The sequence below is a fragment of the Rhizophagus irregularis genome, chromosome 8 (assembly GCF_026210795.1).
Source record: "Rhizophagus irregularis chromosome 8, complete sequence".
NCBI lineage: Eukaryota > Fungi > Glomeromycota > Glomeromycetes > Glomerales > Glomeraceae > Rhizophagus > Rhizophagus irregularis.
The window spans coordinates 3,459,662-3,486,749 of NC_089436.1; the positions used below are offsets into that span (position 1 = coordinate 3,459,662).

The window sequence follows — 27,088 nt, forward strand, 5'->3', positions numbered from 1 at the left end:
ATACCATGCCCGAGTACATATCTAGAAGATGGAGGCTTCTGCCAATATTTCTGAAGAAGCTTCATATCATACCCGGGTGCATATCTAGGAAGGATAAGTCGCGGTGGCTATACCCACATACACCCGAATACATATCTAGAAAGATGAAGGCTTCTCCCAATATTTTATATAATGATTTCGGAGTTACCTTCACTTTCAGTTGCATATTTCGTTGCCTTCCTTTTACGTTTTGCCTACTAAATTCACTATCGTTTCTTTTTGCATCTACCGAAAAAAATCCCTTGTGCACTCTCTCGCTGGTTTTTATTTTTCGCCCGAGCCCTGCCCATCTCTTGGTGAGGCTTATTTGGTTGCCGGTTCCTGTGTTATATCACTTGTGATCTGTTGTGGCGAGGCCCGTTTATACCATACCCGAATACATATCTAGAAGATGGAGGCTTCTGCCAATATTTCCGAAGAAGCCTTCATATCATACCCGAGTACATGTCTAGGAAAGATAAGTCTTTCGCGGAGGCTATATCATACCCAAGTATATATCTAAGAAGGATAAGTCTTCTTCCAATATTTTATATAATGATTACGAAGAAGACTTATCCTTTTGATGTATATCCTGTTGCTCTTCTTTTTCGATTCGTTTAATAAGTTCGCTATCGTTTCTTTTTGCATCTACCGAAAAAATAAATTAAACATTTCCGAATTTTATAGAGATAGTATAACTTGTCGAACTAACACCATGCATACCTCAACTATTTTCGACCAAACCGATCGCTCCGGCCCTCTCGTTTACTTCAACGGCGCCGGCCCCGGTGAATACTTAAGTGACTCAGATAGCTATAATGATAATGATAATGATTCTGATTGCGGATCAGATGATTATAATAACTACGAGTCTAATTATGAGTCCGATAATGAAGAAGCTTTCTGCGCTTCATCCAGCACTACCGAAGCTGTGAAAGAACGAAAGGTTAATGTGACATATACTTTGAGGCAAGAAAACTTCAATGATAAATTTTCCCCTAAGGATTTGCTAAATGCCATTCGGGGAATTCTCTCATCACCACCTAGAGATATGTCGAATGACAAAGGGTCATTGGATTGCCTCCCAATCTATTCATTCTTATTTCCGAATGAAAAAGGCTCTAGCTTGTATAATGCCTATGACCGAAGTGAGGTGGAAGATAAATTAGTTATCAAAATCGACCAAGATGGTGATCATGCCCCCAAATTTTCTGTTGCCGACAACATTTCTGAAGTATATGGCTTACCTGGGATTCATGAATGTATTAATGGTCAGAAACCTTTAAGAGCCGTGATTGACATAGATGCTTCGCAAAAAGATATGGAAACAACTGGTGTAAAGGCGCAAGAAGTATTCTTTCGAATCTGCCTATCTTTCATAAGAGCCTTGTATCGAATTCTTGATTGTGGCTGGGAGGACATTCTCAATGGATTAGTAATCGCTACATCATCGGATCCTAGCAAGTGTAGCTATCATATTTTATATGCTCCAGCTCTTCTTATTGATCATTGCGAACTCAAGGCATTTACCGAATTAGTATATACCATAACCGGTGAAAAATTCGGCAAATATATTGATAGAATATTGCCTGGTCAAAATTTTAACCTCCGCCTAATTGGTTCGGCAAAAAAAGGTCATGTAAAGCGTATTCTTCAATTCTCTCTAGATAATGGCTGGAATGAACTTGATCACGCTAGGGTTCAACCACCTACTAGTTTAGGACTTGAAGTAAGACCTCGTATGCTTAGCACAGAAAAAAATAATAATCCGCTAAGACTATTCGTAAGTTTGGATATATTGCAAAAATATGCAGAACTAGTTTTACAAAAACATTCTAGCTATCTTAGGGATTGGATTATCAAAGAAAAGGACTCAGAAAACTTCATATATTTTAACCGAAAAGCTCCACTAGGATGTCCACTCTGCAAACGTATACATGACAAGGATCAGCGGTGGTTCAGCCGTGTATGCGCTAGTAGTGGAAGGTTCATCGTAAAATGCTTTCGGCAAAATAGTGATGAGCGAGGGGTAGTTTTTGAATGTGACCCATCTATTGCAGAAAAAATTCAGCAAGAAAATAAAAAATCTCTGCAACCCTCTCACAAAGTCAAGATTCCGGGCTTTCCTAAAGCCTTCGTTAATTTCCCATCTTGGGCCAAGTATAATGAGTCCCTTTCAGCAACAGAAACATATGAGGAGAGATATGTAAGACCATTACCCAATGAAGGCGATATCTATGTTGGATCACCTTGGGAGACAGGAAAAACATATGTTCTAGAGCATCTTACTATATCCGACGACGTGAATTTGCTAGTATTATCTACGCGCCACTCTTACTCGAATGCTGTTACTACAAGACTCAATCTCAAATCATATTGTGATATTGATGGTAATATAAATCTACCTGATCATAAGAGGGTAGTATGCCAGATAGAAAGCTTACATCGGATTACTAATAATTGTAAATGTAATAAAAAATGCAAATGTCTTCCAATCCAATATGACTTGTGGCTTGATGAAATAGTGTCTATAATCGCTCAAGCACAAAGTCATCTGGCGGGTCAATCGATAGAAAAGTTATATAAATTGATCCAAGAGGCTAGGCGCATTATTGTAATGGATAATGACCTAACTGACCTCAACATTGAATGGATTAAGGCCCTTCGTAAGGGCATACCTCTCTCTATTATCCACAATACTTATCAGCCTCAGAAAGGTAAGACATTCCGTCTAGCCCCTAATAAAGAAACAGTATTAACTGAACTTTGGGACTGGGCCAAGAATACGTCTTCATTACCTTTTGAGAATAGAACAAGTGCGTCACTTATTTGCCATCTTAGAAAAGACATGCAAGGAATTGTTCGCGCCCTTGAGACTGATTTTCCAGAATTACGGATCAAGGAATACCACGGCAAGTCTGATCCAGTGGAAAAGGCTCATGACTTCAGCAACGTAGAAGAATCATGGAAAGACGTAGACCTAGTTGCCTATACTAGCACTTTAAAAATAGGAGTATCCTGCACTAATCCTAAGTTTGAGCGAGCATTCTGTCTTTTTAATAGTTACATAGAAACAAATGCCGGAACGAATCAGATGTTATTCCGCATGCGGTGCATTAAAGATTATATATGCCATATTGAGCAGAGATCTTCTAATGTTCCAGTCACAGAGAAAGGATTATTCCAATGGTTGTTGAATGCTAAACGCGAATGTCTCCCCCGGGAACTTCAGAATAGAGGAATATTTCCAGATATAGATTCTATCATCCGGAATAAGGATGTACCGACTGTTCGATTGTGGGTGGCCTATATGTTAGAAAAATTCCGTTTCCGGCGTTTATTTGGTTGGAGAATGGTCGATTTTCTCAGAGAGGCGGGTATGATAATTTCCATCATAGATCCCATTCCTAAGTCTGAAGAAAATGTTGTATCATTATCTCAAGCCGTGAAGGCGAATTCCTCTATCGTTAAAGCAGAGGAGATATCAGATGTATCCAATGCCACTATTGTCGATCGTGAGACTGCCGAATTTCTAGAGAACAAGTCAAGAAAAACTTTAGAAGAAATGCGATCTCTAGATCGGCATCATATTGTGGAATGTTATGAGATTTTGCCTGAATCATTGACCGAGAATTTCATCTCCAAGTATGGGAATTACAATCACATGAAATGGTTTAGGGCTTATAAGCAATTACGAGATGCTGGTACTAACAATGAAACGGCCGTTGAGGCTATATCCCGTAAAGATTACAGAGAAGATAGGCTCACAACTGCAACCCGGGCTGAGAAGCATCGAATTTGTCTGGAGTTGCTAAGAAATTGTACACCCGTTAAAGATATTGACGATAGGACACGTTATAAAGCTAATGATGTTAAAACACGCATGGAATCTCCTGATTCGATATCATATCTCCAGGATTTAGTCTTTAAAATGGCTCGAGTTTTTGATAATACAGATGCATTGCGCAGTGCTAAAAAATCGGGATTAAAAACAGTTCGAGCAAAACTTGGTTTATTAAATGCATCACTTTACGCAACTTATGGATTAAAATTTAAGGCTATAGATAAGAATCTCAAATATTACCATCTGGTTGGGTCATTTGATAGCAAAGATGCTCCTGAGTTACCTTCATACCAAACAGGAAGGGAAATTTATTGGGAAAATGGGAAAGATACTCGATATGGGTATAGTAAACTCCCACCCGATGAATTATTGATGGAAAATCTTTTGGAAAATAAGCAGACTAAAGATAGTTCCAGTTCTAATGTGAACAATATGTCAATTGCGAATGATATTCAAGACTTATTTGATATTGCGTAAGCAGATTTCATTATAAAACAATCTGGATATACTACTAGACTTCACAAAATAGGTCATTCATTCGAAGATAAGTCTTCTTCCATTATTTTATATAATATTTCTGAAGAAGACTTATCCTCAGAATATATTCCTTCCCTTAGGTTCGCAAAGTAAATCCCCTTAGAGCCTCGGATAAGTGGTAAGAAAAATGACACTATCATTTAAGAAGACGCTAAAAGCGGTAAACTAGCAAGACTTCCATCTGATAATATCTAGTAGTATTTTTTTGCTCACTCCTCAGCAGAGAATTCAGAGAGAATTCTGGACTGAAGGGCCTCAGCCACATACTTCTGCCTCATCCGGTAATTGTGCGAATAAATCTTAGCAGAGTGGCTGGAGCAATACCCTGAATCATTATCAGTATGATATCCACAACCACTAAAAAGGCAGGGTTTTTTTTTCTGATTTTTTTCATACAATTTCCAGTGCCTATAACACCCGGTGGGGTCACAGCACTTATTTCCACAAATAGTGTTATCCTTCTTGATATGTGCGCAAGTAAAGCGAGCCATGAAAGTATTTTAGGATATAAAACCCTCTTTCACTTTTAATTTCATAATAAAATATGTATTTAAATTAATCGGCAATATAATGAGATAAATTATCTTTTCATACTAACGCTATGGATACATTAGACCAGCCGACAGAAGCCTACAAAAAAATCTATAATCCCAAATCTAATCGCATGATCATTATAAATGGGCCAGCGTATCGTAAAATATTATGTGATGGTTATATGCATTGGAAAGAAGAAAGGCTTTTAATCCCGCCTTTACATGAATTGCCGATATTAAGAAGATATCTTTCTTTCATTTCATATCGTGTCTGGAACATTGTATCGGAAAGAAGTTTACTAGCAGTGGTTAACGAAAAAATAAGCCTATTGCAGATTTTACTCAAAGCTAATTGGCACGATTTTACTTTATGTCAACTATTAAAATTATGCTGGGAGCGTGAAGAGACGAAAGCTTGGAGGAATAACGTACTCATGAGATTCCTCCATCACCCGAATTTTGCTCCTTCAAAGTATAGGCCAAGTGCTTTATATGATGCATTCACCAAGACAAATGTTTTAGGACTGGAACATATATTAGCTCTAGCGCGTGCACTTTACTAAAATGTGAATCGATACAGACAATTCGTTCATAGCCTTGGAATGGGGGTTCCATGACTATGTATTTTTTTCGCATATCCTATCTACCCGCAATTTTCAAATATATATAAAACATATCTCGGCCGGAGCAGGTGGCTCAAAGAGACCTCCCAAAAGTTATATATTTTTTTCCCTTTCTCTAACCCTTCGATAGTTTTTACCGACCATGGGGTAGTGAAATTACGGAATATTTTCGAATTGAACTTTTCCCACATAATATAATCTGAATACCACAGATTATCTAACTACTACATATAAACTACATACCACATAATGTCCGCAATTACAACTAAGTTCATTACAGACCACCAATTCACCAATGAGATGAGTATCGAAGAGCTCAGTCAGTATGCGCCAGAAATGCGTGACCTCTTGGGAGATAATAGAGAGAAAAGACGCCAGGCTCGTAATCGTCTTCAAAAAGGGTATAAATTTAGCAAAGGACAGGCATTCGCATTGATTCCTGACCAGAGAATCGAGCGGTACATAAGTCAAGTACCGTTCCTAGAGGAACTAGGATTAGAAGCCGAAGTGAATATAAGCCTAGTATCTGAGAACGCCCCAGAAGGCGAGACTATTAGAGAAATGGCTCAACGTATTGTTCGGGATAATCTTAGTGAAAGAAATGTAAAAGCGATATCTATAACTTTAGCTGAAACCGCCTCCGATCCTATCGTTGCCTCATCACGTCTCTCCAGGCTTCGAAGAGAATTGCGAACCCTCAATGCTCCAGAAAAAATAATCTCTGCTACCAAGATTCCGGAGATAACCAGAGCATCTAATAAAATCCAACAGGAGCGTACTGAGCAACGTAAAAATGAAGGACTTCATTATCCGGACCACTTCTCGTTAGAATCAGTTAAGGAACGGCTAGATTTATATGTTGTGTCTAACACACCCGATAAACAGGCCCTAGCTGATGTAATGATCATGCTCTGTATCCGCCCTGCTGAAATTAAAAACTTGCGCATAGCAAATGGAGGTGTAACTGGATACGCAAAAAACCGAGGCCAACAGGATGTTCCTCGGGTGTTTAGATCATTGGAAAAAAATGAGGAGCGGGCAAGAGAATTACTTACATGGATTCAGGAAGCAGTTTCTTCCGGACAGTTAAGAGACCCCGGAAAGCCTGGATCGACATACTTAAGTTCATTTCTGAAAAAAGATGAATATATTCCTAAACCTTATGAGCCATTACTCCCTAGTTCTTTGCGCAAATTAGGGGCGGTATTTGCTTCTGTAGTGCATGGGCCTAAAAATCCGTCAAAAGCCAATACTTATGCCAGTGAAGCCCTTCGACATTCGCCTGATAACCATGCTTCTCCATCTGATAGATATACTATAGTTAATTTCAGAAGGAGAGGACAACCTTATGATCAAGCAAAACCATTCTGGATTTCTGATGAAAACTAATCAGATATATGGGTTAGAAGATCGGGAGGACTAATTTATCAGTCTGATATCATTTATTAATTTTATTTTTTCGCTTGAGACAAGATCTAGCATATAGAATATATTACGAAAATGGTAGCTGATCAAAAGTATTCATCTGATATATCCAACGAGCAGGAAGTTATCAGGCGTACAGAGAAATTAGCCCAGTCATTAGGACTGGATGAGCAGAATACAAGAGCATATAAAGCACTCTCTGGACAGATTTGGGCATTAGAAAAAAAACTGGAAGATTATCATATCAAATATGTAAAGCTTAAAAGGAAGGTCAATTTATTGGAAGATGAATTGGAAGATGGATTGGATGATCTGGGCGAATGTGTAGATAGGGGAGCTGTGGTCGACTTAATATATGAAATAGTTCCCTCGCTAATTAGTAAAAAAGGGCCGAAAGGCGATGTGCATAAAAATTCCTACTATTCGTCTGAGTCTTCTGAAGATTCCGATTCGGTTGAGGTAAGAGAAAAAAAGGCTATCCCTCATGCTTTAGCGCCTTTAGCAAAGCAACGAAGAAGGGCGCGACCGAGAAAGGTTAAGTAAGTGATAGTTTAAAGAGATGAATCAGGCACTTTGTATATTTTTGATCAAAGATAATTGAATCGGACAAACTATCTGGTAATGGCTAAAAAATCAAGAAATAACAGGCGCAAGACAATGGGTAAGTTTACTACTAATCCCACACAATATTTGCCCCTATGCAATCCAGCCAAATATGAGCACACATATGATAGGGCAACCGGCTTTATCACTGTCAAGAATAAAAGACAGGATAGGATTGTAGGCGTGTTCGATTATCCCGAGCTGAGTGAATATCTGGGAGTTCGATCCAACTAGTCCGGAGCGGGCCGTGAGGTGATTCTCATGATCTTCAGCTCGGAAGAATTTGCTGGGCCACTCCTGTGCGACAGAAAAATAAGTGGATCATCAGTCAGGTCTTGTGCGACATATTAATTTTTGCATATATATTCGAAAAACATATTAACCTTTATTCTTTATTTTTTCCTGAACAATCATGAGAAAAATGGCCTGCTTCACAGGCGCTTCGCTTGAAAGGAGGTCTACATGCAACACAGGACCAACTCTAAAAGTAAATAGTGACGATAAAAGCATATGTTATGAAAGGCTGAGGGACACGCAATTCCGAGATCGCCAGGCGTAAAACCAACTATGTCTTTCCGGTAGATCTACATGTGAAAAGGTAAGAGGATTCCGTTTACATGTGCTTTCAAAGAGTTCTTGGCATCATACGACAATGCTAATTACGCCTCATACTTCCTTAACTCTTTCCCAGCAAGATATAAAGCATGTAGGAATATGTGGAAGTTCAGCCAACTTTCCGCAAAAAATATTCCTGTAAAATAGTTTCACTAGCGTAACTAACGCAAAATAAGGTATGTATATGCTAGAAGTTGTATATGTATGGGAGCGAGTTCTTCTCACTATGGGTTCATGAATTTAGGAAAGCGAGATGTCATCCACTACCCAGAAAACTAGCAATATTTGCCTCAACTGCTTTGTTCGTGACGAGACTGTGGAAGATATTTTCCCTATAGTAATTGATAGGAAATTGACCGCCAATAACCTGGAAGCTACGATCAAAAGTGCCCGGCAAGATTTACAAGAAATAAAGATTGATCTATATAGAAAAGATTTCGCTCAGGACAATCCTGCTTTGGTCTCTACTGTAAATAGCTCTAAAGAAAGACAGGGGGTATTAATTGATCCGCAAAAAAAAATTTCTCAATATTTTTCCGAAGCTGATGCTCTTCCAGTTTATCTCCCGGTAGATGGAAAAAAGGGTCCTGTTAACATCATCATATACCCTGAGGTAGTGTTGAAAAAAGAACCCGATGATATTGGGCTCTAGCGAATCGGCATAGAGTTGATTAGTATTTTTATTCTTATCATGTAGCGATAGGCCAATTTTTATGTAATGTAGGCCGGCTACCGGCAACCAATATCTTTTATTTCATAAATAAAGTATTATTATTTTATCGGTACATGAGAAATGGGTCACGTGTAATGGTGCGGTTCATGTAATATCAAGATGCTAAAGCATAAATCTAACATTTTTATCCAAACAGCGACAAGCGCGTCTAGCCTATATAAAAATCTCAGGTGATATGTGAGAAGAGTCTTCACGGTTAGGGAGGCGCAGTGATTAGGCGATTGTTGCACCTATGATGCAATGTGGCCGATCATACGGCAGGCTTGTGAAACAGTTGAATTTCTCACATATACCAGCCCTCAGAATTTTTTTCGCAAATAAAATTCTTTTTACTCTTGTCCTCACATACGCCAGTTTGCACCAATAATATTCCACAAAAAATACTATATAAGCCGGAAACATGTCTATCACTTTGTTCTGTCTTGTCAAAGGGAATACGTCCGAGAACGCTTTCTCAGTTAAAATAAGTAGAGACGAACCTATTAGTGAACTCAAGAAAGCTATTAAGGCAGAAAAACAAAATGACTTCGCTGGTATTGACGCAGACAGGCTCAAGCTATGGAAGGTGACGATCCCTGGCGATCAGGACGATCAATTAAGAAATCTAATACTCCAGGACAGTGACGAATTGTTGGCAATAAGAAAAATTTCGAAGTACTTTCCAGACTCACCTCTCGAAGAACATATCCATGTTATTGTAAAATTGCCACGTAAGTGTCTGGTATAGTCTGTGTAAAGCGCATTAACGGCTAATTTTTCGTCATTTACCCTCGCATAATTTTAACTCATTCGTTTCCAGTTCTCAGCTTGGAAGAGGCGTTATCGTGTATTCCACCACCCATAACATATTCTCCGGACTGTACTAAATCGAAGACCACTACAAAGGTTAATGGTGACCCGCCGACAAGTGTACAACTATGGGGCGACTTTTTCGATAAAGTGAATCAATTCCGCTTCGACCAACAACCGATATTCGAGAGGCCAAAATTTAACCAAGATATAGAGATAGTCAATGAAGAGGATGTTCGCGTTGCTATATCTATCAACATTTGTTTGATGTTAAATAAGCTTATAGGATCAGATTATAATTTTTCAAAACGTCCACCTACTTCTCCTGGCATACCGGATTTCACCTGTCATCTCGTGGGTTCATTAATCTTGGTGATTGAGGCAAAAAGAAAGCATGTTTTAGAAGATATGGGCGAAGAAACATTTCCCGAGTTTTATCAGACGAGTAAAGGCAAGGATGTAGTTCAACAAATCTATAATTATATGGGAGGAAACGAACTTAGATACGGTATTCTTACCACCTACGATAATCACTGGTTTCTATGCCGAGAACACACGAAGCTCTGGATCTCAAAAACCCTTTCACTGGAATCCGAATCTCCACCCGTACTCAAGGCATATGCTTATCTAACTCGAGAGGCGAAAGAGAATCCCAACTCTCCTAAACCTCAAGTACTAGTGCCGGCTCAAGGGGATAATAATTCACGAACACTTCGATCAAACTCAAAATCATCATCCAGCTCTTCAATAACTAATCAGGCTTCCAGCACCTCCGCGAATCAACAATCGTCATCCGCCTTTGGCGCTTCCAACGTAGACCAGGAAAAGTTTAGCTTTGCAGACTTCAAGTTTAAGAGCATACTAGGTGAAGGACGAAGTGGAAAAACGCTCCTATGCGAATTTCGTGGCGATACGATTGCTTTGAAGAGTGTAGACTTATCGAAGGCCCCATCGTATGTTCTGAAAGAAATGCAGAAGGAAGTAGAGATTTACAAGGAACTCGCTGATATCCAAGGCAAGTATATCCCGAAGTTGGTCTGTTATGGATATTATGGAGGAGGTATGAGCTTCGTTATCGGCATGACTATTGTCGGCACTTCGTTGAGCGACCAAAAAATAAAGAAACAGCAAAAGACAAGGGCTATTAAGGGATTAGAAGCGATCCACAAGCATGGCATCCTCCACAATGACATTCGGGAGGAAAACATCTTAATTAACGATGACGGTGGCGTCTATCTGATTGACTTCGGTATGGCAAGTCGGGAGGACACAAAAAAGAAGAGAAAGCTTTTCGAGGAGGAACAGCTCAAATTATCTCAATTGCTAGATGGATATATTGTGTAAGAGTCTAACTATTTCGCAAATTACTGTATTGTGATTTCCTGTAATCCTAGTGTCTTATAATTAATAATCATGTATTTTACAGACATTTCATAAAGAAGGAGGGGCGAACTTCCAAGTCACGTAAATGTAAGGTGGTTAGTTAGACTGTAGGATTAGACATTAGCATAGACGTCATGTATCAGTTGTATCACGGGCTAAGTCCCGATCTTGTATTTATTTTTCGCATGTATTAATAAAAAATTTTCTTGGCAAATTTCAGCGAACTCGGTTCGCCCAAAATCACATGATATATATTTTTTATTTTGAATGCTTATATGCAGTGTATTAGTTATATATAGACCATGGCATCCGAGCTTGAGTTATCGAAACAGCGTATCACTGAACTTGAGGCTGAGAACGTAAATCTTAGAAGAAAGCTCTCGGTGTCTGATGCTGAAATAGCTGAACTTAGGCGCAGGAATAACGAGTTTCTAAGAGCAAATAAGGAATATAACGAGAGGCGTGATGCTGAAAATGCCAAACTCAGGGCCAGAATCGAGGAGTTGGAGAAAAACAAGGAAGATTCTTCAGCCGAGAATGTTAGGCGTGATGTTGAAATTGCTGAGATTAAGGCTGAAGTAGTGAAACTAGCCGAAGGCGCTCAGGCAAGAGACAATAACGAAGAAAGCAAACAGTTAACTTCCCGTCAATCAGAGGCTATTTCTAAAGAAATGATTTCAGGATATGATCAGAATACTATAGATGAGATAGAGCCTCAAAGCTCTGTTTCCTCGAATAATATTAATCTGGCATCGAATGAGGATGTGAGCGATCATGCTTTATCGCCTTCGGCTAAATCATCGGAGGCAGTCGCTTTCTTGAATGGGGAGCATAAGAAAAGGGTTAGTGAAGAGATTAGGCAAAGGAATAGAGAGAAAAAACTTCAGCGAAAAAACGAACAGGGTATGATTCAAGAAGTTAATTCATCCATGAAAGAAAAACACTTTCTCCCGGTTGTGACTGAAATTTCAGCGAACCAAGTTCGCCCAAATTCTTTAGCAGAGATAGATGAAGAGCGAGCGGTCCTCCCTGATATTATTAATCTATATGAAACTGCGTGCGGTGCGGAAAAGAAAGCAATCGAAGCCAATAGAGAAGAAACTTTGCGTTGGTGTTCCTATGCTAGAGAATTCAAGAGAATGTATAAAGATTTTATGGTCAACAATAAAGTTGGGGAAAAGAAAGCGAAAGGTCAGGTATATGATTTTATTATCAAACAACTCCCCGATACTAAACGCAAAACTTTATGTAGGCAAACACAGAAAGCTTTGAGGATTGACGATTTATTCGAAAAAATAGGAATGGACAAGCTTCAATACATAAAAACATATAGTGCGGATACTATTTCGAAATTTACTGTTCCTCAGATTCAAACAATTATAGATCACTTCACCGAAAAACGTTCACAAAGTGAACAATTCACTGATGAAGCCGAGGATGAAGAACAAGATGACGAGGTCCCAGAGGGATCCGATCAGAATAATGCATTGGAGGTCTTGTCATTAGCAAAGCTAACATCAACTGCACCTATCCCATTAGCCCATATCCCTAATTCTTCAGATGATACCTCCAGCTCGAAAAAATTGGATACCAAGGTAGAGGTAGTACCACCTATTCCTCAACCCAATAATCCAACCCACGTCCAGGCCCGCAATAAAGTCTTAAAACTCTATCCTGATATATCTTTTCATAGTAAACCCTCCGATGAATCTGAAGATGTATATCGTTGCAGAACAAAGTCTTCAATATGCCCATCATGTAAGACGAATCATAAAGAAAATATAGTAGGTCGATATTGGGAGGGATCTTATCTTTTGAGTTGTATGTATAAGATGAAAGGACTCGAGGTAGTGGTGTAACCCAGTCATGCAAGATCAACCACCTGAAATGCGCAGAAGATATCGGGAAAATTCTCTTTTTTTCTTCGTATAGCTCAGAAAAAAAAATCTACCATGGTACCAAAAGCTATGACAAGCATGTTAACAAACCTCAAGCCTCTGATTTCAAGCCTATCACTTTCGAAGCCAAACATTAATTTTCAAATCCATGTTAGAGCATTTCACATACTTGAAATTCGGAAATTGTTTCAGAGGGATTGATAATTATAATTTTACATCCCCTCAGCCGTGGAGCTCACCATGCCCTATTTGTGATGGAAAACATGGGAATTATGGATTACATGGCTCATGGTATGGAACAGAATATTGTCTTACTTGCTTCACTTCAGGCAATAAATTCAGGTTCGCGATTGTGGCTTAGACCGGACCGATCACCTGAAATGCGCAGAAGATATCTGATATTGGGAAAATTCTTGCCGATTGAATACCAATCATTATAAGAGGTTTTGGTACAATTGTGGTCAATGATCTTATAATAAATGCATGTTTAAATTACAGATAAATATCGCAATATTGGGCGTCCGAATTTATTTTTTATCACTATATTAGTAAAGTGAAAAGTAACCTGTGCTTTATATTTTTGCAATGGTAGGTATACAGTCGCAATGAATAAAAAAAAAATTAAGTTTTATAATCTATTTTAGCATGATAATTAAATCTTCAATTTTCCAATAAATCCAATAAATCTTTTATCCATTCCGCAAACAACACTCCCGGCCCAAAGATTGATATCGCTAGAGTTGGTTCTACACGATAATGTAACATTACTCCCACTCCTATCCCAGAAGCACATAACGGCAATAATATATAAAACACATCAATAAAAAACTCTTTATTAAAAATATATTCTTTTGTATGAAATAAAATTGATATAATCGAAATTGATTGGATCAAGTACGTTATACCGTATGAAATTATTTCGTATTTTGAATCAGTATTTCCCGAACTACCCCAAATAATAAGACCGATGACAGTTGCACAAACAAGTGTAATAGTAATAAACTCGACCGTCAATTTCTATTTAATTGAAAGGAAATTAAGGATACGAAGAAACTAAACAGTCATTTAAGTGAAATAGCTCAGTGAATTTAGAAAAAATAACAAAAAAAAAAATAACATACTCCTTGTCCACGTTGTTTTTGTTTTACGGATTGTACCGTTGTAAGGTATTTCTTTCTTACTTCGTTATCTCTAAAACTAGTAAATAATTCTTTCCCATCTTTAGGCAAACCGTCGTAAACATCTCGTAATTCTTTCGGCAAATCTTGCAGAAATGCATTTAACTCATTCTTTCGACCTTCTTCTACTTTATTGTTTTCTTGACTCTTTGGGTCTCCTACTCTATCGTTTTCTTCATTTTCTAGAACTTCATTTACTCCATCGTTTTCTTGATCCTTTGGGTCTCCTACTCCACTGTAATTTTCATCTTTTAGACCTTCTTCCACTACAGTTAATGACAATGTATTAGTAAATTTAAACCGTATCCTTCCTAAATCCTACCTATAATACGTACATGTACGTAAAGCAATCTTTCCATTCATGATTAACGTTAAAAAATATTATACTGAAAAATCCAAAGAATTAGAATTTAAACTAAATAGATGATGATATATTACGTCATCGATAAAAAAAATGATACTACTTTCCGGATCAGGATAAAACTACGGAGGTTAAAAAAGATTTTGTAAAAGGCGTCGCACAATGCGCAGTCCAGATATGGTTGGTAAAGTTTTCGGGATAGTCACCAAAATTTTATTTTATGGAATGTTCGTTAAATAATCAGAATAGGCCAAGCTTTAAACTATCGGAACCAGTGGTCGTTGTATATAACAATGAGAATATGGAAAACATGGTTGGGAAAGTTCTCAGCCATATTGTTTAGTTGCTGGAAGCCGGACTCCGCTCTTGGCATAGACAAAGAGAGGGAAATAAAAAGGGTAAAATCATTGAGCAACCTCGCAGGAAAATCGAATTAGAATTTAGGGACAGATAGGGCTTAGGATAGAAATGTAGAAACTTCGTCATATATCATGGGCAATGTCCCGATCTTGTATTTATTTTTCGCATGTAATAATAAAAATTTCCCTTGGCGAACTCGGTTCGCCCAAAATCACGTGTTTTTTTTATTTTGAATGCTTATATACATTGTATTAGATCATGTCATACGAGCTTGAATTATTGAAACATCGCATCACTGAACTTGAGGCTGAGAATACAGAGCTTAGGAAGGAGAATACTGAGATCCCCGATCTTAGAAACAAACTCCTTTCATTGAATAATGAAAGAATAACTGAACTTAAACCGGAAATCGTTATTCCTAATAGGATACAAAAAATTAAGGAGTTCGATCTCCTTTATCCACAGATATAAGTAATTGCGTCACAGGCATGCATAATCTGCCGGGGGGAATTATCCATTCAATAATTGTTAAGATCCCAACCTTTCACGGGATTGGCTAACGCATCCAAGAGTGCATTATGTTCTTTCGCCCCAAATGTATTAGACCTAGAGAATGCATCGAATAATCTATTTTTTTCTCGATCAGATATGTCTGGAAGACGTCTGGTAAATTCCATGAGTACAATGTTCCGATGACGAGCTTCCCGGGTTTGATAAAGTTTTTTCAAAGCATCTTCACCAAAACGTCTTTTATAATCCCATCCGGTATATCTTTTCCTAGGGTCCCAATAATTGTCCTGATCATCATCACTATCTTCTTCGTCGATGTCAGATTCGTTATTGTCGTCGTCATCCATGTTGACGGGCGCGACTTCATTATCTAATAATCCCAAAGCCTCCAAGAATTCGTATACCTCAATTTTATCACCAGCACTAGTGTCAGAATAGGTTTGTTCCATGACGATAATATACCAAAATACCTTATCTTCAATTTAGGTTATTTAGCTTCTCTCGTCTATGGTCACTCCGCACTGTAGTAAATACCCAGAAAATATGTTACGTCACTAAACATGATAAAATACTCATGATATTTGATGATCCGTACCTTAGTCAGTAATGAGTCCCACCATCTCTCCGGTAACCGCCTAGAAGAATTATTGGGCGAATCAATTACTCGCATTGAGTGAATTATGTATTTCTTTTTTTCGAATCACGTGGGTGGCTTAGGTGCACAGTTTTATTCTTCTCCGCAGTAATACGTCACTGGTTCACATCCGCAGAATATTCTATGCGCAGTAAGACGTCATTGAATTATATCCGCAGTTGGTATTAGTCATGTGAATTAGTGAGACTTGCAAATCTATGGGGCCAGATCGTGGGGCTAGATCAATGAATAATTAATCCGTTGACTATTTTTCCGGAAAGTTCTGGACTTGTAGCGTAACACGCATATTACGAATCTTTGGATTAGCATTATTACGCAAGTCAATCTAATATCCCTGATGTTAGAATGGGACAAGAATGGAAATTGCGCCTCTTAATCTACCGATTTACAGATCTTGATCCTATTGAAATGTAAGGGGCCTACATTCTACATAATAAAACAAATTTCCATTTACGGGTCGTTAATGGATTTGTATTGGGGTACGAATAGGGGCTTAAACAACACAAAAAACATGCGCGATCTTCCAGATCTTGTGTGATCTTAACGATAAACAGTATATTTCTTGATAACAGCCTCATCTTTATTACTCCATTAATATTAAATCACAGCATATCAAGTTGTCATAAAATCGTAATTTGTCAGATTTTATTTTAAGCACTATTGTTAAATGCGCCTCAAATTCAGGGAGGAACATTTGTTATTATTAGGGATCCAGGCCGTTATAATTGTTTTAGCTGAAAAAATATAATTATGAAAAATGTAGTTATGATGAATACACATAATAAAGCAACGTAATTTTTTGATCTATTTAAATCGGGTTAAATTCTCTTTTCGCGCGTAGTAGGCATACAGTATAAAATAAACCCTTTTCCCAGCGCATTTACGCAAGATAACTATTGCTATAAAAAAATCAAGCGTTAATATCTAAAAAAACTTGATCCACCAATAAAATCTCAATAAAATTACTACGCATCAATTTACCTAATCATGTCCAGTTTGTCATTGCTCAACTCTTCGGGGGTCATGCCTTTTTTGACCTTAACCGCTGTTTTTTTGTTCATTGGTCCAGTGTTAATCATGGGGATCGCTACCATGTGGTCAAATCTCAAACAAAAAATTTCTGATGAACTTTCCGCACATGTCATCAAAATACTCATCGATCTTGGTATACTAAATAATATACCAAAGAGGTCACTTCATGACCAGATCTTTACTGAACTTAATGATAAATTTGACACATGTATTTCCGATATTAATTCTATTTTCACTGAGAAGCTCGACAGAATCAATAATGATCTTAATAGTAAACTTACTGCGGAAGCTGAAAAAAACGAGGCACGTGATGATGACTTCACTAAGGAGACGCATTTAATGATCAGTACTGTTACCGAAAGGCTCGATAGGATCGAAGAAGCCTGTCGTAATGATTTTGGAAACATTTCGTCCGAATTTACATCAATCAAAGCTTCTATTGAAATTCTTCAAAATGATTTGGCCCAACGTTATGCGGTTGTCCGAAGAGCCGATTTTGATCAACAAAGCGTGTCCAATGAATCTGAAACTAATGGATCTGGGCTGGAAGTTCGCTAGACTCTGCCTCAGCTTCAACTAGTTCAAGCTCTCCATCTGAAGGTTCCAATTTATCTGGAATTTTTGATATTACTGGAGACATTAAAATTCGCTTTAAACAACACTTTGATCGACTTATGAAGGCGAGGAATTATACTTTTGATGAGATGTGTTACTCGGTAGCGGTAGATATTCGTAGTCTTGGAGGGAATATTAAAATCTCAACAGTGAAAAATTTTTATGGTGGTGTTGGTCGCAGTACAGTTCCTACTGTTAATCAGATAAACGCATGGGTAAATAGTTTTAATAATAATAATGCGGAGTAGCGGGGAAGGAACTGCCAGTATATGAGTTAGGGCTCGGCAGGCATTTATGCTTATTCCTCCCTTGAAACAACCTGCTACTCTATTGTTTTTTACTTTCATTTTTACTTAGCCGGCCGGCCTTTTCTCATGTATTACATTGCAATAAAGAATGTTTTGATTGATTTTTAAAATGTGTGCGTTTTACAAATGTAAATATAAATCTATACATGTGCTATTCAGGTGATTATTAACTCTCATGATAGTAAACTAAATGATTCCCGATTTATACTTTCATTTGAGAGAAATGCATGAAGCGTCATTATGCGTGTAAACTAAATGATTCCCGTTTTATACCTTCATTTGAAGATAATCTCCAACGCTGTATCTAAGACACAATTTGTTAATATGTAACCATATTTACATTCAGATAATATTCGTTTATGAGTAGAAAGCAAATTTAATAATAACTACAGAGTAGCGGGGAAGGAACTGCTAATACATAGGTTAGAGCTCGGCAAATCTGCCGACCTTTTCTCGTGTATTACTTTTCGAAAAAATAATGAAATAAAAACTAATTTGTAGAAACATATAAAATATTTGCTAAATTGCTAATGTTAACTATTTTTTTGCTCTCTTTAGAAATTCATCTTCAGTTTCATCTTCTTCAACGTAATGTTTTGGTTGAAGATACTGAGGTGGAGAAGGAATAATGCGGTCGGCGATAATCTCTCTGTCTTCACGAGACTTACTATATTCTGGAAGTGCATCGACATGTCCACCTGCGTCTTCTCCTGTATCAATCGATTCTTGATAAGAGGGGTCATACGACGGGGGATTGCCCGATTGAGAAGTATTAAGAGGTATAGTATGCTCGAATATCGTTGGGTTTTCAGTTGTAAGCGTTACAATCTGCTCTTCAAGGCTTGTCCCGGGATTATTCTGAGTCGAATCTATTCCTATTATTGTATAATTTGTAATCAATTCAACACATTGATTTCTTCAGATAACCATTTTTTCTAAAAATCAAGGATAAAGAGGACAAACTAAAACGAATACCCATTTAAAAGTAATCATTTACCTTGCTGGCTTGTCATTTTGAATTGAAGTTTAATACTATTTTTTTGTGGATATATTTATATAAGTTTACACATTCCCGATAAGGTCTATCACCTATCTCAATCAGCATGCTCAATCAGCTGAACTATCAGATGCTGTTGCGCCAAATTCCTGATTAGGTCTAACTCCATCAGTTGGATCATCAGGCGCCAAATTCCTTGATCTTATCTCATTAATCACCATCTTTGAAATTTGAATCGTGATATTCCTTAATATAGGTTGATAATATCATGATATTATCTAGTATAGGTTGATAAAGAATCGATATAACACATTGAAATTGCTATAATTCGTTAAAACGCTATAAATCACTAAGATCAGTTATAAACTATAAAAATGGATAGAACGAATTACTATTCTGGTTTAAACCCTATAGTGGTGCAGGCGCTAAACAATCTGCAATATAGGTATAGTGGTGAAATGCCAGAAATGTGGTGTTCTCGTGTTCGTTATCCTTTTAAGAAACTTCTTGAATATAACCCAAAATACTTTTCCAAGAATGGATTTATCCAAATGGTTGAAAGGGTATATATAGATGGGGAATTTAAAGCTGGGAGATGCTCATTACATATTTATTGCACTGTATGCGACTCCTTAGTAATTATTCGTGAAAATACCATCGAATGTGGCAATGATCATCTGAAGAAATGTATTGCTAGAACGGCCAAAAGGCGCAGTACATCTATACAAAAGAATACAAAAAAGGAGATTGAAGAGATTTATCTAACATATTGTTTTAAATTCAGTAAAGGCTTATCTATTTATTCCTATGCGGATGATTATGAAACTTGGAAAAAGCATGTAAATCATTTAATCGATACTGTAAAAGTTGTCCAACGGGCTTGGAGAGCTTTCAAGTTGAGACCTGAAACTTGGGCAAAACGAGTTTGGAATATGGTGAGGAATGATGGTACTCCTGACAAGAAGAAGTTTCTATCTCCTCGTGGTAAAAGAGATATTTATGATCCATATGTATGGTATATTGATCAAAAAATTCTAGCTAAAGATTTACCTGAATCTTTTCTGAATAATCTATATGATGGTCATATTCCACGCGAGTGGGCAGAAAAGAAGAGTGATCAGTTACATAATCGATTAGGTAATATAGCATATATAGTTGCTTTTATAGTATTACATCAGCAAGGCTATAGAATCGTTACATATGGTGATTGGTCTTATATGTTAAAGTGGCTATCGAATCCTGAATATTACCGTATTAATGAATATTATAACAATGGCAACGTAAACTTTGTTAAAAGTTCAGAATATGCGCGTTATAGATGTAAAATAACAGGCAAACCATATCCATGTGATTCGCTAGAAATTGACTATTTTAAATCTGAATATGGTTTTACTATCGAGGGAAAGTTTAACATTATAGATTTCTCAGATTCAAATAATAATTGTGAATATGTGTGCCGAGTTTTTCGGGCCATAGATTCTTTATCAAAATAATATAGTATTATATTTATGTATAATTATTAGCCAAAGACGCTTTACTTAATAATACAATAAATCATTTTTTTACTTTCATTCGCTTACTCCACTACAATGTATGGGTGATCGCCTAGTGAAATGTATCACCTTCATAATTTATGTGAAATAAAAATTGTGATCCGCCTAATCTGGGTTAGACCAGCCATGCGACAGAAAATAAACGTGTTTCTGATCCCGTTGAGTGGATATGATGTAATAAGTAATACTCTATGCTTGTGCGACGAAATAATTTCACACACCCAAAAATATTTCGAATTTTTTTCCCTAGCAACGTTTAGTGGAATAGCATTTATTTGTGAGTTTATTTCTCCAGAGCTACAGGCTATTTCTACTATATGGGGTTCACTAATTTCGACAGAAATACATTATATAACGTTGCTAGGTCTTAGTATTAAGCGGTCAGGCGAAAAAAAGTTCGTATATGCATATTCCCCAACGCCTTTGCAATGTTGAGATCTACAATGCACATTCCGCATGTCTTACTCTTAAACATAAAATTTTGGCGTAAAGTGCCTCGCATATTCTCCTTTCTCTTCCCCCCCAACATGAACTCGGGTTCAGAGAAATGTTAATGGGGAATGCGAGACATTTAAAAAGGGCAAGTATAGATTATATTATTTCTTAGTTTTTCTCTACACCGAAATCGTATTCAATAATGTCTAACTTAGTATCCAAAATCGAAAATATTTTATTAAATGGACCTTTAGATGCAGTTTGTGGCGCGAATGTAGTTTATCTAGCAATGAATGGTAATGACTTAGGTAATTATGAAGATGTTAGAACTTTAGCGGATAGCGCCGTGAATTCTGCATTAATGAAAGTAACTGATATGGAACGGAGAATGAAAATCTTAGAGATTCTAGCTGAGGTTAGTGATATATTAATTAGAAATTTTTTTTGTGTATACACTTTTATGATGATACTACAACAGATGAACTATATGGCGGTCACTGCTGAAGGTTGGGGAAATGCCGTCCCGGAAGAGCGATATCTTTAAGGACGCTTCGAGATGTCGAGGGTACTATTTTCCCTGGCTGTGCGTGACTTTTTTGCCAGATGTTTTTAGCCTTATATAATCTGAAAAATGGTACCATAATGTGTGCACACAATGTATATTTCGCGTGGAATCTAACATTTTCATCGGTTGTAGATGACGATTGCATACAAAAGCATTAAAGGTTTGAGAGCGATAAAGGCACTAAATACGGTAATATTTATATAATTCGGCTTATAAGTTCCTACGAAAGTCAAGACTTAGTGTTTTGATATTTCCTGGTATAGGATAAGGAAGCTATACAAGAAAAAACGCGAGAAGAAATAGAACAAAATTATAATACGTTAAAGTCAAAGCTTAGTGTAGGTATTAAATTATCTGTATTACGCTCTCGCTTATTAAATTTAATCGATAATCCCTTTTCCATGTAGAACCCCAAGACCGATTCGGATACATCTCTTTACGATGCCCTAAAGAAAAATTTAGTGAATCATATCGATCCTGGCAATCTTTCATGGCGAGATCCTGAGGCGAATATGGTTTTAAGCGACAAGTCAGTTTTAGTAGAAAAATTAGGACAGAGACAAAAACGTGTTTTCATGGTAAATTTATATAAACTATATCTGTAAAACGATATCCAGTTTTTTTACACCTATATTTATTATCAGGAGCCGTATGAAAATATGAAATGTACATTGCCCGAATCAGTTATTTCTAAGTGTGAGCAGTTCGTGTGCAATTTTAATAAGCCGAATATTACAAATATGTCTAGAAATATTGTACACGATAAGACCTGGAAAGAAAATATATCTGCATTGGAAAAAAGAGCCGAGCGTATACTAAGTGTACTGTAAGTACTTTTCTCGTGTAGCTAACTAATAATTAACTTAACTTATTTGTCTTGTTTTTTTCCTTTTAGCGGGGATATTTGGAATAATCCAGCGTTCGAAAACAGCACAACTCGTAAAGAACAGAGCGAAGGGACTTACATTACGGATGTGGTAATACCTTTGCTTCGAGCTAGTTTAGAAGACATGCCAAATGGAAATATTTGTTTAAGCACGTAAGTGAATTTTGAATCTAACTAAGAAATAACTTCATTCCGGGAATAACTTTTTAAGCTGACCTTTTTTCAGAGCAGAACGGCAGAGCTTAGCAAGCAAATTTCGAAGGAACTCCGGCGAAGTAAGCAAAGAACGGATGGGAAAAAAACCAGATGCCATGGCATTAGTAAACTATGGAGGTAGAATCAATGAACTTGTATATGCAGAGTGCTCCCGTATCATTTGTAACGATACAAAAAAATCTAATGATGAGGTAAAGTTGTGGCGAGAAACACTCGATGGTATCAGTTTCGTTAATTTGGTATGCAGACCACTTAACAACCAATTTGGGATAGTAGGTGTTCAGGTTGCTGGAGAAGATATATATTTGAATGTTTTAGTAAATGATGCGGGTGGTTTGTCTCGCTATTTTCATATCGATCACGCTGAAATTCCTCTAACAGTAAAATCACCACGACGGGTAAAACCGCTTTTACGCTTGTTATTAACTTTGAGAAATATTATGATCGTGAATAAGAGTCTACTAATGCAGGCATTAGAACAAGCAATTTCAAATCCACCTCGAAATGTCAACCCAAGCCCTACAGTTTCCACGCCACCATATAATAATTAGGATATAGAAACATCGGACTGTCCGTGCATCATGTAATTTAGTGTGATTTAGCATAGAAATTCCTAGCTTATGTATTTTATTTTTCCTATATCAATAAAGTGCCCTGGTGGCCTATTATTATTTTATATATATATATTTATCTGTATTTTTTCGTGTGGGTGGATATCACCGGATAATAAAAACTTTTTCTTGGCAAAAGTGCGTGAATTTTTTTCACGGTGTCACGTGATTTTTTCTTGATAGGAGACTCGGAGTTAATGTTTCTAACAGATTCCCAGATGCATCACAGTTAATTGTTGAAATTCCAATTTTTGCGTAATTCAGCGAGTAATCACCTAGTAAGAACACATCGCCAGCACGCCTCAGTACTAAGTCACAGGGTGATTCACTGATACATTATTCATTTATTCATGTTGGAAGCGTGATTGGTGCATTATCAATGATCGTCACATAAATACTTGATTAGCACCCAGCTCCCATTCCCACGCTTTTTTTACACACTGCGAAAGTTTATACTATTTTTCAGAGTAGGACATCGGCTCTAGAGTTTTTTTATAACGAGTAGTCCTTTTGTATCTCCCGCCTATTAGTAATATACACCAAGAACCTTTTTTCATCGCAAATCAATGATATGTTAGTGAAAAAAAAAGTCAATTATGTTACAGTATTACAGTAAAAATAAAGAAGCTTACCTCTTTTCACTTGCATCTATAACTAGCTACCACGAAGGCATCGAAACGGAACTTGCGTAAGAAATTGTCCCGATACGCCAAGAAAGCGAAGCTCGGAGAACAAGTTAATCCTATTATAGAAAAAGAAACTGCCGATACTAACAACGACAAAGACAACCAAGACGAGCTCGGCCACAACGACGAAAGAGTTGATATTTTCTACGATCCAAATAAAGTAAGTAAAGGAGATATTTTTATCGGATTAGGATTCTAGTTCTACATATAGCAGAGCTTGAAGTATAGGGGCAGTCAACGCCTTTCGAGGCAGGTCTAGGGGCCGATTGAACCCTCCCTTGCAAAGCTTATTCAGTTTTCTTGGCGTGATCGTCATCTTTCTAAGCAAGGCGTATGTAAGGAGAGGAAGATCACGAAGACTTCCCGCGGTTTTAAAAACCACTAAGCTACATTGTAAAAAAATGATGATTGTATCCACTAGAAATTTTGATGTAATTATTTACGCGAAGCGCCCGGCTAAGCGATATTTTTTTTACTTTATAAAAAATAGCACAAAACCCAAAAAAAGTCACGTCTATCTACAAAAGAGCAATCACGCGAATATATCCACTTCTCATGGATGTCCGAAGATTTCTTATCAAACGATCTCAAATCGGTTAATATCTCTCAACCTACTAGTATTATAGATCCCAAATTTACGTTTCTAGATAAGTTTCTTGAGAAGAGGTTGCAAAGGAAGATCGTTAAGGGGTTGATCGATCAAAGGTTAATTCCGCCAGACGCTGTAAAAACAAACACTTTCACTCTCAAATTCAACGAGCTTTATAATACCCAACTGGATATACTTTCAGAAGCTATTCATAATGAATTATATAAAAATGATGATAATCAGAAATCGTTACCACCACAAAGTATTCAATCAATCCCAACTACTTCTCTAATTCCTACTGATTTTATGAGTCTGTTAGAATCGGAGGTTTTTAGCCTTAGTAGCGAAGCTAATTCTATGAATTCTAGTTCAACACGAGAAAAACTATGGGAGGATTTTGCACGTTGGGCGTATTTTTTCATAGGACCGAATTTTAGAAAGCAGTTTCGGGATCATTGTCGTCGTCTTTGGTTAAAAATTGAGCATGCGTATCAAAAATTAAACGATCAAAACAACACATTCGAAGAGCAAAATATTAGTAAAATATTCCAGCGCAATCCGCAGGACAAACTATATATCGCGGAGGAAACAACAAAAAGGGTAGTACATGGGATCGATCTTAAAGGCTACCTTCACATCTTCAACCCACAATGCTTTAAAAATACATTCGGGGAAACTCTGGTGGATTTTTTTGATCTTACTAATCCCGTAGCTGTAAAAGAGGCACAAATGGTAGTAAATCAATATTATGATCACACCCGTACCCATCCCTCCCACCAATCTAAAAATTTTGCAAAGGATCTATCAGAACATTTCTGCGGTTTTACTGATAGCAATAACGAACCGTATACTACGGCCAATACTATGTCTAATCATTGTCGAGAACATCTGGGATGTGTTCAAAAGTTAATCAAAGGACTTCAGCCTCTCTCAAATGCGGTTAACGATTATTTTAATAATACATATCCGGTTCTATATGCTAAGATGAAAAGGCTCGATCTTGGGCCTAACGTTCCAAAATCATTCGGAGCTTTTCCCACAGTTGCCATCAACTTTAACGCCATCTGCCAATTCCATCGTGATTTAAAAGACCATCGTAATACGCTTTGTGTGGTGTGCCCTCTTGGAATATTCGAAGGTGGGGAATTAACGTTTCCTGAATTAAGATTAGTTGTCCATGTTAAACAAGGATATGGTGTGGCTTTTCGATCTAACCTCTTGATTCATGGGAATCTACCGATCACTGTTGGAATTCGACATAGTGTTGTCTTTTATATTCACAACACCGTCATCAAACAAAAGCGGTTGTTCAAGTCTCTTTTTGCTGATTGCAAGATGAATGTAAATAGTGATAATAATTTGGATGGTTCATCGCCAAAATATCTCCCACCAACGCTAGGTTCTGAAAATTCCTCGGTAAAACCAAAAAATCATAGGCGAACACATATAGGTATGTATAATCTTTACATTTAAGCTAAAATGTTTCACAATAAAGGTCTAATAATTATTGTTTTATTAAAAGATATTGAAGCTATAAAGAGAGGATTACCTGCACAGTATAAGAAATCTTAGTTCATTTTTTCACAGACTTCATAAAATACATTCGATAGATGATATATTTTTTGCGCAATCCGGGAGTCGTATAATATCATAATCTGCTATCTATACAGTATATATCCTTACCATTATCACCCATAATTCCTCTGTCATCACCACCTCCACCTACACCTCCTCTATAAATAGAATCTGTAATCATGAACGCCTGTTTCATTGCTTCTAATATATTCATGTATTATAATAAAGTTTTACCTGAAAAGGCTTGTATATTACTGTAACCGTCTGTAACCCATATTACTATTATTCATTTTATTCATGTCCAAATATCAGAAGGCCTGTGTATAGCTCGGCTATGTGATTTATTTTTTTCATGCAAATTGCTCAGAATGCGCAGAATATATTCCCCGAATGTGTAGAATAAAAGAATTCTCAGAATTTTTCTATCGTTTATAAAATGACTAATATGCTAAACCCATCTTTTCACGTATATTACTCGAAACAACTTAACCAACTTCCACGATCCATCAAAATAGATATATGGCGTCGCCTTACATCTCGAAAATACCCATTATCGCTAGAACAGGCAAGTAGTATACACCCCGAAGTGGATGATATGTTAAATCAAGCAGTCGGAAAATATATTAAGAAAAAGGAGCATCAGAAGATGAAGCCTATTACTAGCAACTGTGAAACTTCACTAAGGCAAGAAAATGAGGAGTTGTGTATATCAAAGCAGGTATTGGAAAAAAAGATTGAAGAGCTTCTCGATTTACAAGAACAGTATAAGTCTCGTGAGGTAGCTATGACCAAGTCTTTAGAGGAGAGTGGTGAGAAAGTCGCCCAATTATCAAATTCAGTAGCTTATTTCAAGAGTATAATCCCTGATACGAAAAAAGCTCTTGCATCAGCTGAAAAGTCCATTGACCTGTTAGAGAATAAATGCCGGCACCTGGAGAATATTATTACTGCTAAA

At 37.1% G+C, this 27,088-nt stretch overlaps 12 protein-coding genes across 14 annotated transcripts; 9 read left to right on the forward strand and 3 right to left on the reverse strand.

The window, feature by feature from the left end:
• Positions 1-3,682: 3,682 nt before the first annotated feature.
• On the forward strand, positions 3,683-4,339 carry OCT59_028640 (uncharacterized protein; the record flags this gene model as incomplete). Its single annotated transcript, XM_066147439.1, has 1 exon — positions 3,683-4,339. The coding sequence occupies one exon, from the start codon at positions 3,683-3,685 to the stop codon at positions 4,337-4,339; it is 657 nt and encodes a 218-aa protein (XP_065994150.1).
• Positions 4,340-5,000: 661 nt separating this feature from the next.
• On the forward strand, positions 5,001-5,495 carry OCT59_028641 (uncharacterized protein; the record flags this gene model as incomplete). The annotated part of the gene is made up of 1 exon (XM_066147440.1): positions 5,001-5,495. The coding sequence occupies one exon, from the start codon at positions 5,001-5,003 to the stop codon at positions 5,493-5,495; it is 495 nt and encodes a 164-aa protein (XP_065994151.1).
• A 309-nt stretch (positions 5,496-5,804) lies between these two features.
• OCT59_028642 (uncharacterized protein) lies at positions 5,805-6,944 on the forward strand (the record flags this gene model as incomplete). Its single annotated transcript, XM_025329228.2, has 1 exon — positions 5,805-6,944. The coding sequence occupies one exon, from the start codon at positions 5,805-5,807 to the stop codon at positions 6,942-6,944; it is 1,140 nt and encodes a 379-aa protein (XP_025175727.2).
• A 111-nt stretch (positions 6,945-7,055) lies between these two features.
• On the forward strand, positions 7,056-8,998 carry OCT59_028643 (uncharacterized protein; the record flags this gene model as incomplete). Its single annotated transcript, XM_025326530.2, has 4 exons — positions 7,056-7,519; positions 8,166-8,181; positions 8,275-8,289; positions 8,443-8,998. 4 exons carry the CDS (start codon positions 7,056-7,058, stop codon positions 8,848-8,850), a joined length of 903 nt encoding a protein of 300 aa, XP_025175726.2. The 3' UTR covers positions 8,851-8,998.
• Positions 8,999-9,489: 491 nt separating this feature from the next.
• Positions 9,490-13,441, forward strand: OCT59_028644 (uncharacterized protein; the record flags this gene model as incomplete). The annotated part of the gene is made up of 2 exons (XM_066147442.1): positions 9,490-9,496; positions 13,194-13,441. 2 exons carry the CDS (start codon positions 9,490-9,492, stop codon positions 13,439-13,441), a joined length of 255 nt encoding a protein of 84 aa, XP_065994152.1.
• Positions 13,442-13,806: 365 nt separating this feature from the next.
• OCT59_028645 (uncharacterized protein) lies at positions 13,807-14,644 on the reverse strand. The gene is made up of 3 exons (XM_025318592.2): positions 14,515-14,644; positions 14,123-14,445; positions 13,807-14,054 (listed from the first exon to the last, which is right to left on the reverse strand). The coding sequence occupies exons 1-3, from the start codon at positions 14,540-14,542 to the stop codon at positions 14,019-14,021; spliced, it is 387 nt and encodes a 128-aa protein (XP_025175722.1). The 5' UTR covers positions 14,543-14,644; the 3' UTR covers positions 13,807-14,018.
• Positions 14,645-15,418: 774 nt separating this feature from the next.
• On the reverse strand, positions 15,419-15,859 carry OCT59_028646 (uncharacterized protein; the record flags this gene model as incomplete). The annotated part of the gene is made up of 1 exon (XM_025332200.2): positions 15,419-15,859. One exon carries the CDS (start codon positions 15,857-15,859, stop codon positions 15,419-15,421), a length of 441 nt encoding a protein of 146 aa, XP_025175721.1.
• A 984-nt stretch (positions 15,860-16,843) lies between these two features.
• Positions 16,844-18,017, forward strand: OCT59_028647 (uncharacterized protein). Its single transcript, XM_066147443.1, has one exon. It carries the CDS (start codon positions 17,053-17,055, stop codon positions 17,653-17,655), a length of 603 nt encoding a protein of 200 aa, XP_065994153.1. The 5' UTR covers positions 16,844-17,052; the 3' UTR covers positions 17,656-18,017.
• Positions 18,018-18,348: 331 nt separating this feature from the next.
• Positions 18,349-19,086, reverse strand: OCT59_028648 (uncharacterized protein). 2 transcript variants are annotated; one of them, XM_066147444.1, is made up of 2 exons: positions 19,018-19,086; positions 18,349-18,895 (listed from the first exon to the last, which is right to left on the reverse strand). In XM_066147444.1, exons 1-2 carry the CDS (start codon positions 19,031-19,033, stop codon positions 18,558-18,560), a joined length of 354 nt encoding a protein of 117 aa, XP_065994154.1. In that variant the 5' UTR covers positions 19,034-19,086; the 3' UTR covers positions 18,349-18,557. The 2 variants fall into 2 exon arrangements, with proteins under 2 accessions (XP_065994154.1, XP_065994155.1); XM_066147445.1 differs by having other exon boundaries at positions 18,996-19,086.
• A 305-nt stretch (positions 19,087-19,391) lies between these two features.
• OCT59_028649 (uncharacterized protein) lies at positions 19,392-20,510 on the forward strand (the record flags this gene model as incomplete). The annotated part of the gene is made up of 1 exon (XM_025333083.2): positions 19,392-20,510. The coding sequence occupies one exon, from the start codon at positions 19,392-19,394 to the stop codon at positions 20,508-20,510; it is 1,119 nt and encodes a 372-aa protein (XP_025175718.2).
• A 330-nt stretch (positions 20,511-20,840) lies between these two features.
• OCT59_028650 (uncharacterized protein) lies at positions 20,841-23,351 on the forward strand (the record flags this gene model as incomplete). 2 transcript variants are annotated; one of them, XM_066147446.1, is made up of 9 exons in its annotated part: positions 20,841-21,150; positions 21,260-21,420; positions 21,703-21,759; positions 21,834-21,908; positions 21,978-22,148; positions 22,215-22,396; positions 22,466-22,609; positions 22,683-22,705; positions 23,143-23,351. In XM_066147446.1, 8 exons carry the CDS (start codon positions 21,295-21,297, stop codon positions 23,214-23,216), a joined length of 852 nt encoding a protein of 283 aa, XP_065994156.1. In that variant the 3' UTR covers positions 23,217-23,351. The 2 variants fall into 2 exon arrangements, with proteins under 2 accessions (XP_065994156.1, XP_025175717.1); XM_025318589.2 differs by lacking the exon at positions 20,841-21,150 and having other exon boundaries at positions 21,208-21,420; positions 22,683-22,863; positions 22,949-23,315.
• Positions 23,352-23,849: 498 nt separating this feature from the next.
• On the forward strand, positions 23,850-26,407 carry OCT59_028651 (uncharacterized protein; the record flags this gene model as incomplete). The annotated part of the gene is made up of 4 exons (XM_066147447.1): positions 23,850-23,856; positions 23,942-24,129; positions 24,460-26,008; positions 26,081-26,407. 4 exons carry the CDS (start codon positions 23,850-23,852, stop codon positions 26,128-26,130), a joined length of 1,794 nt encoding a protein of 597 aa, XP_065994157.1. The 3' UTR covers positions 26,131-26,407.
• Between the last annotated feature and the right edge of the window lie 681 nt (positions 26,408-27,088).

What these genes read in the sequence shown, in the direction of transcription:
- OCT59_028647 (XM_066147443.1), top strand. Translation starts at nt 17,053, where the DNA reads ATGTCCAGTTTGTCATTGCTCAACTCTTCGGGGGTCATGCCTTTTTTG.
- OCT59_028645 (XM_025318592.2), bottom strand. Translation starts at nt 14,542, where the DNA reads ATGAATGGAAAGATTGCTTTACGTACAT. An exon ending in AAAGATTGCTTTACGTACAT is followed by an intron (nt 14,446 to 14,514) that starts GTACGTATTATA and finishes CATTAACTGTAG; the next exon opens with TGGAAGAAGGTCTAAAAGAT. An exon ending in AAAAACAACGTGGACAAGGA is followed by an intron (nt 14,055 to 14,122) that starts GTATGTTATTTT and finishes ATGACTGTTTAG; the next exon opens with TTTCTTCGTATCCTTAATTT.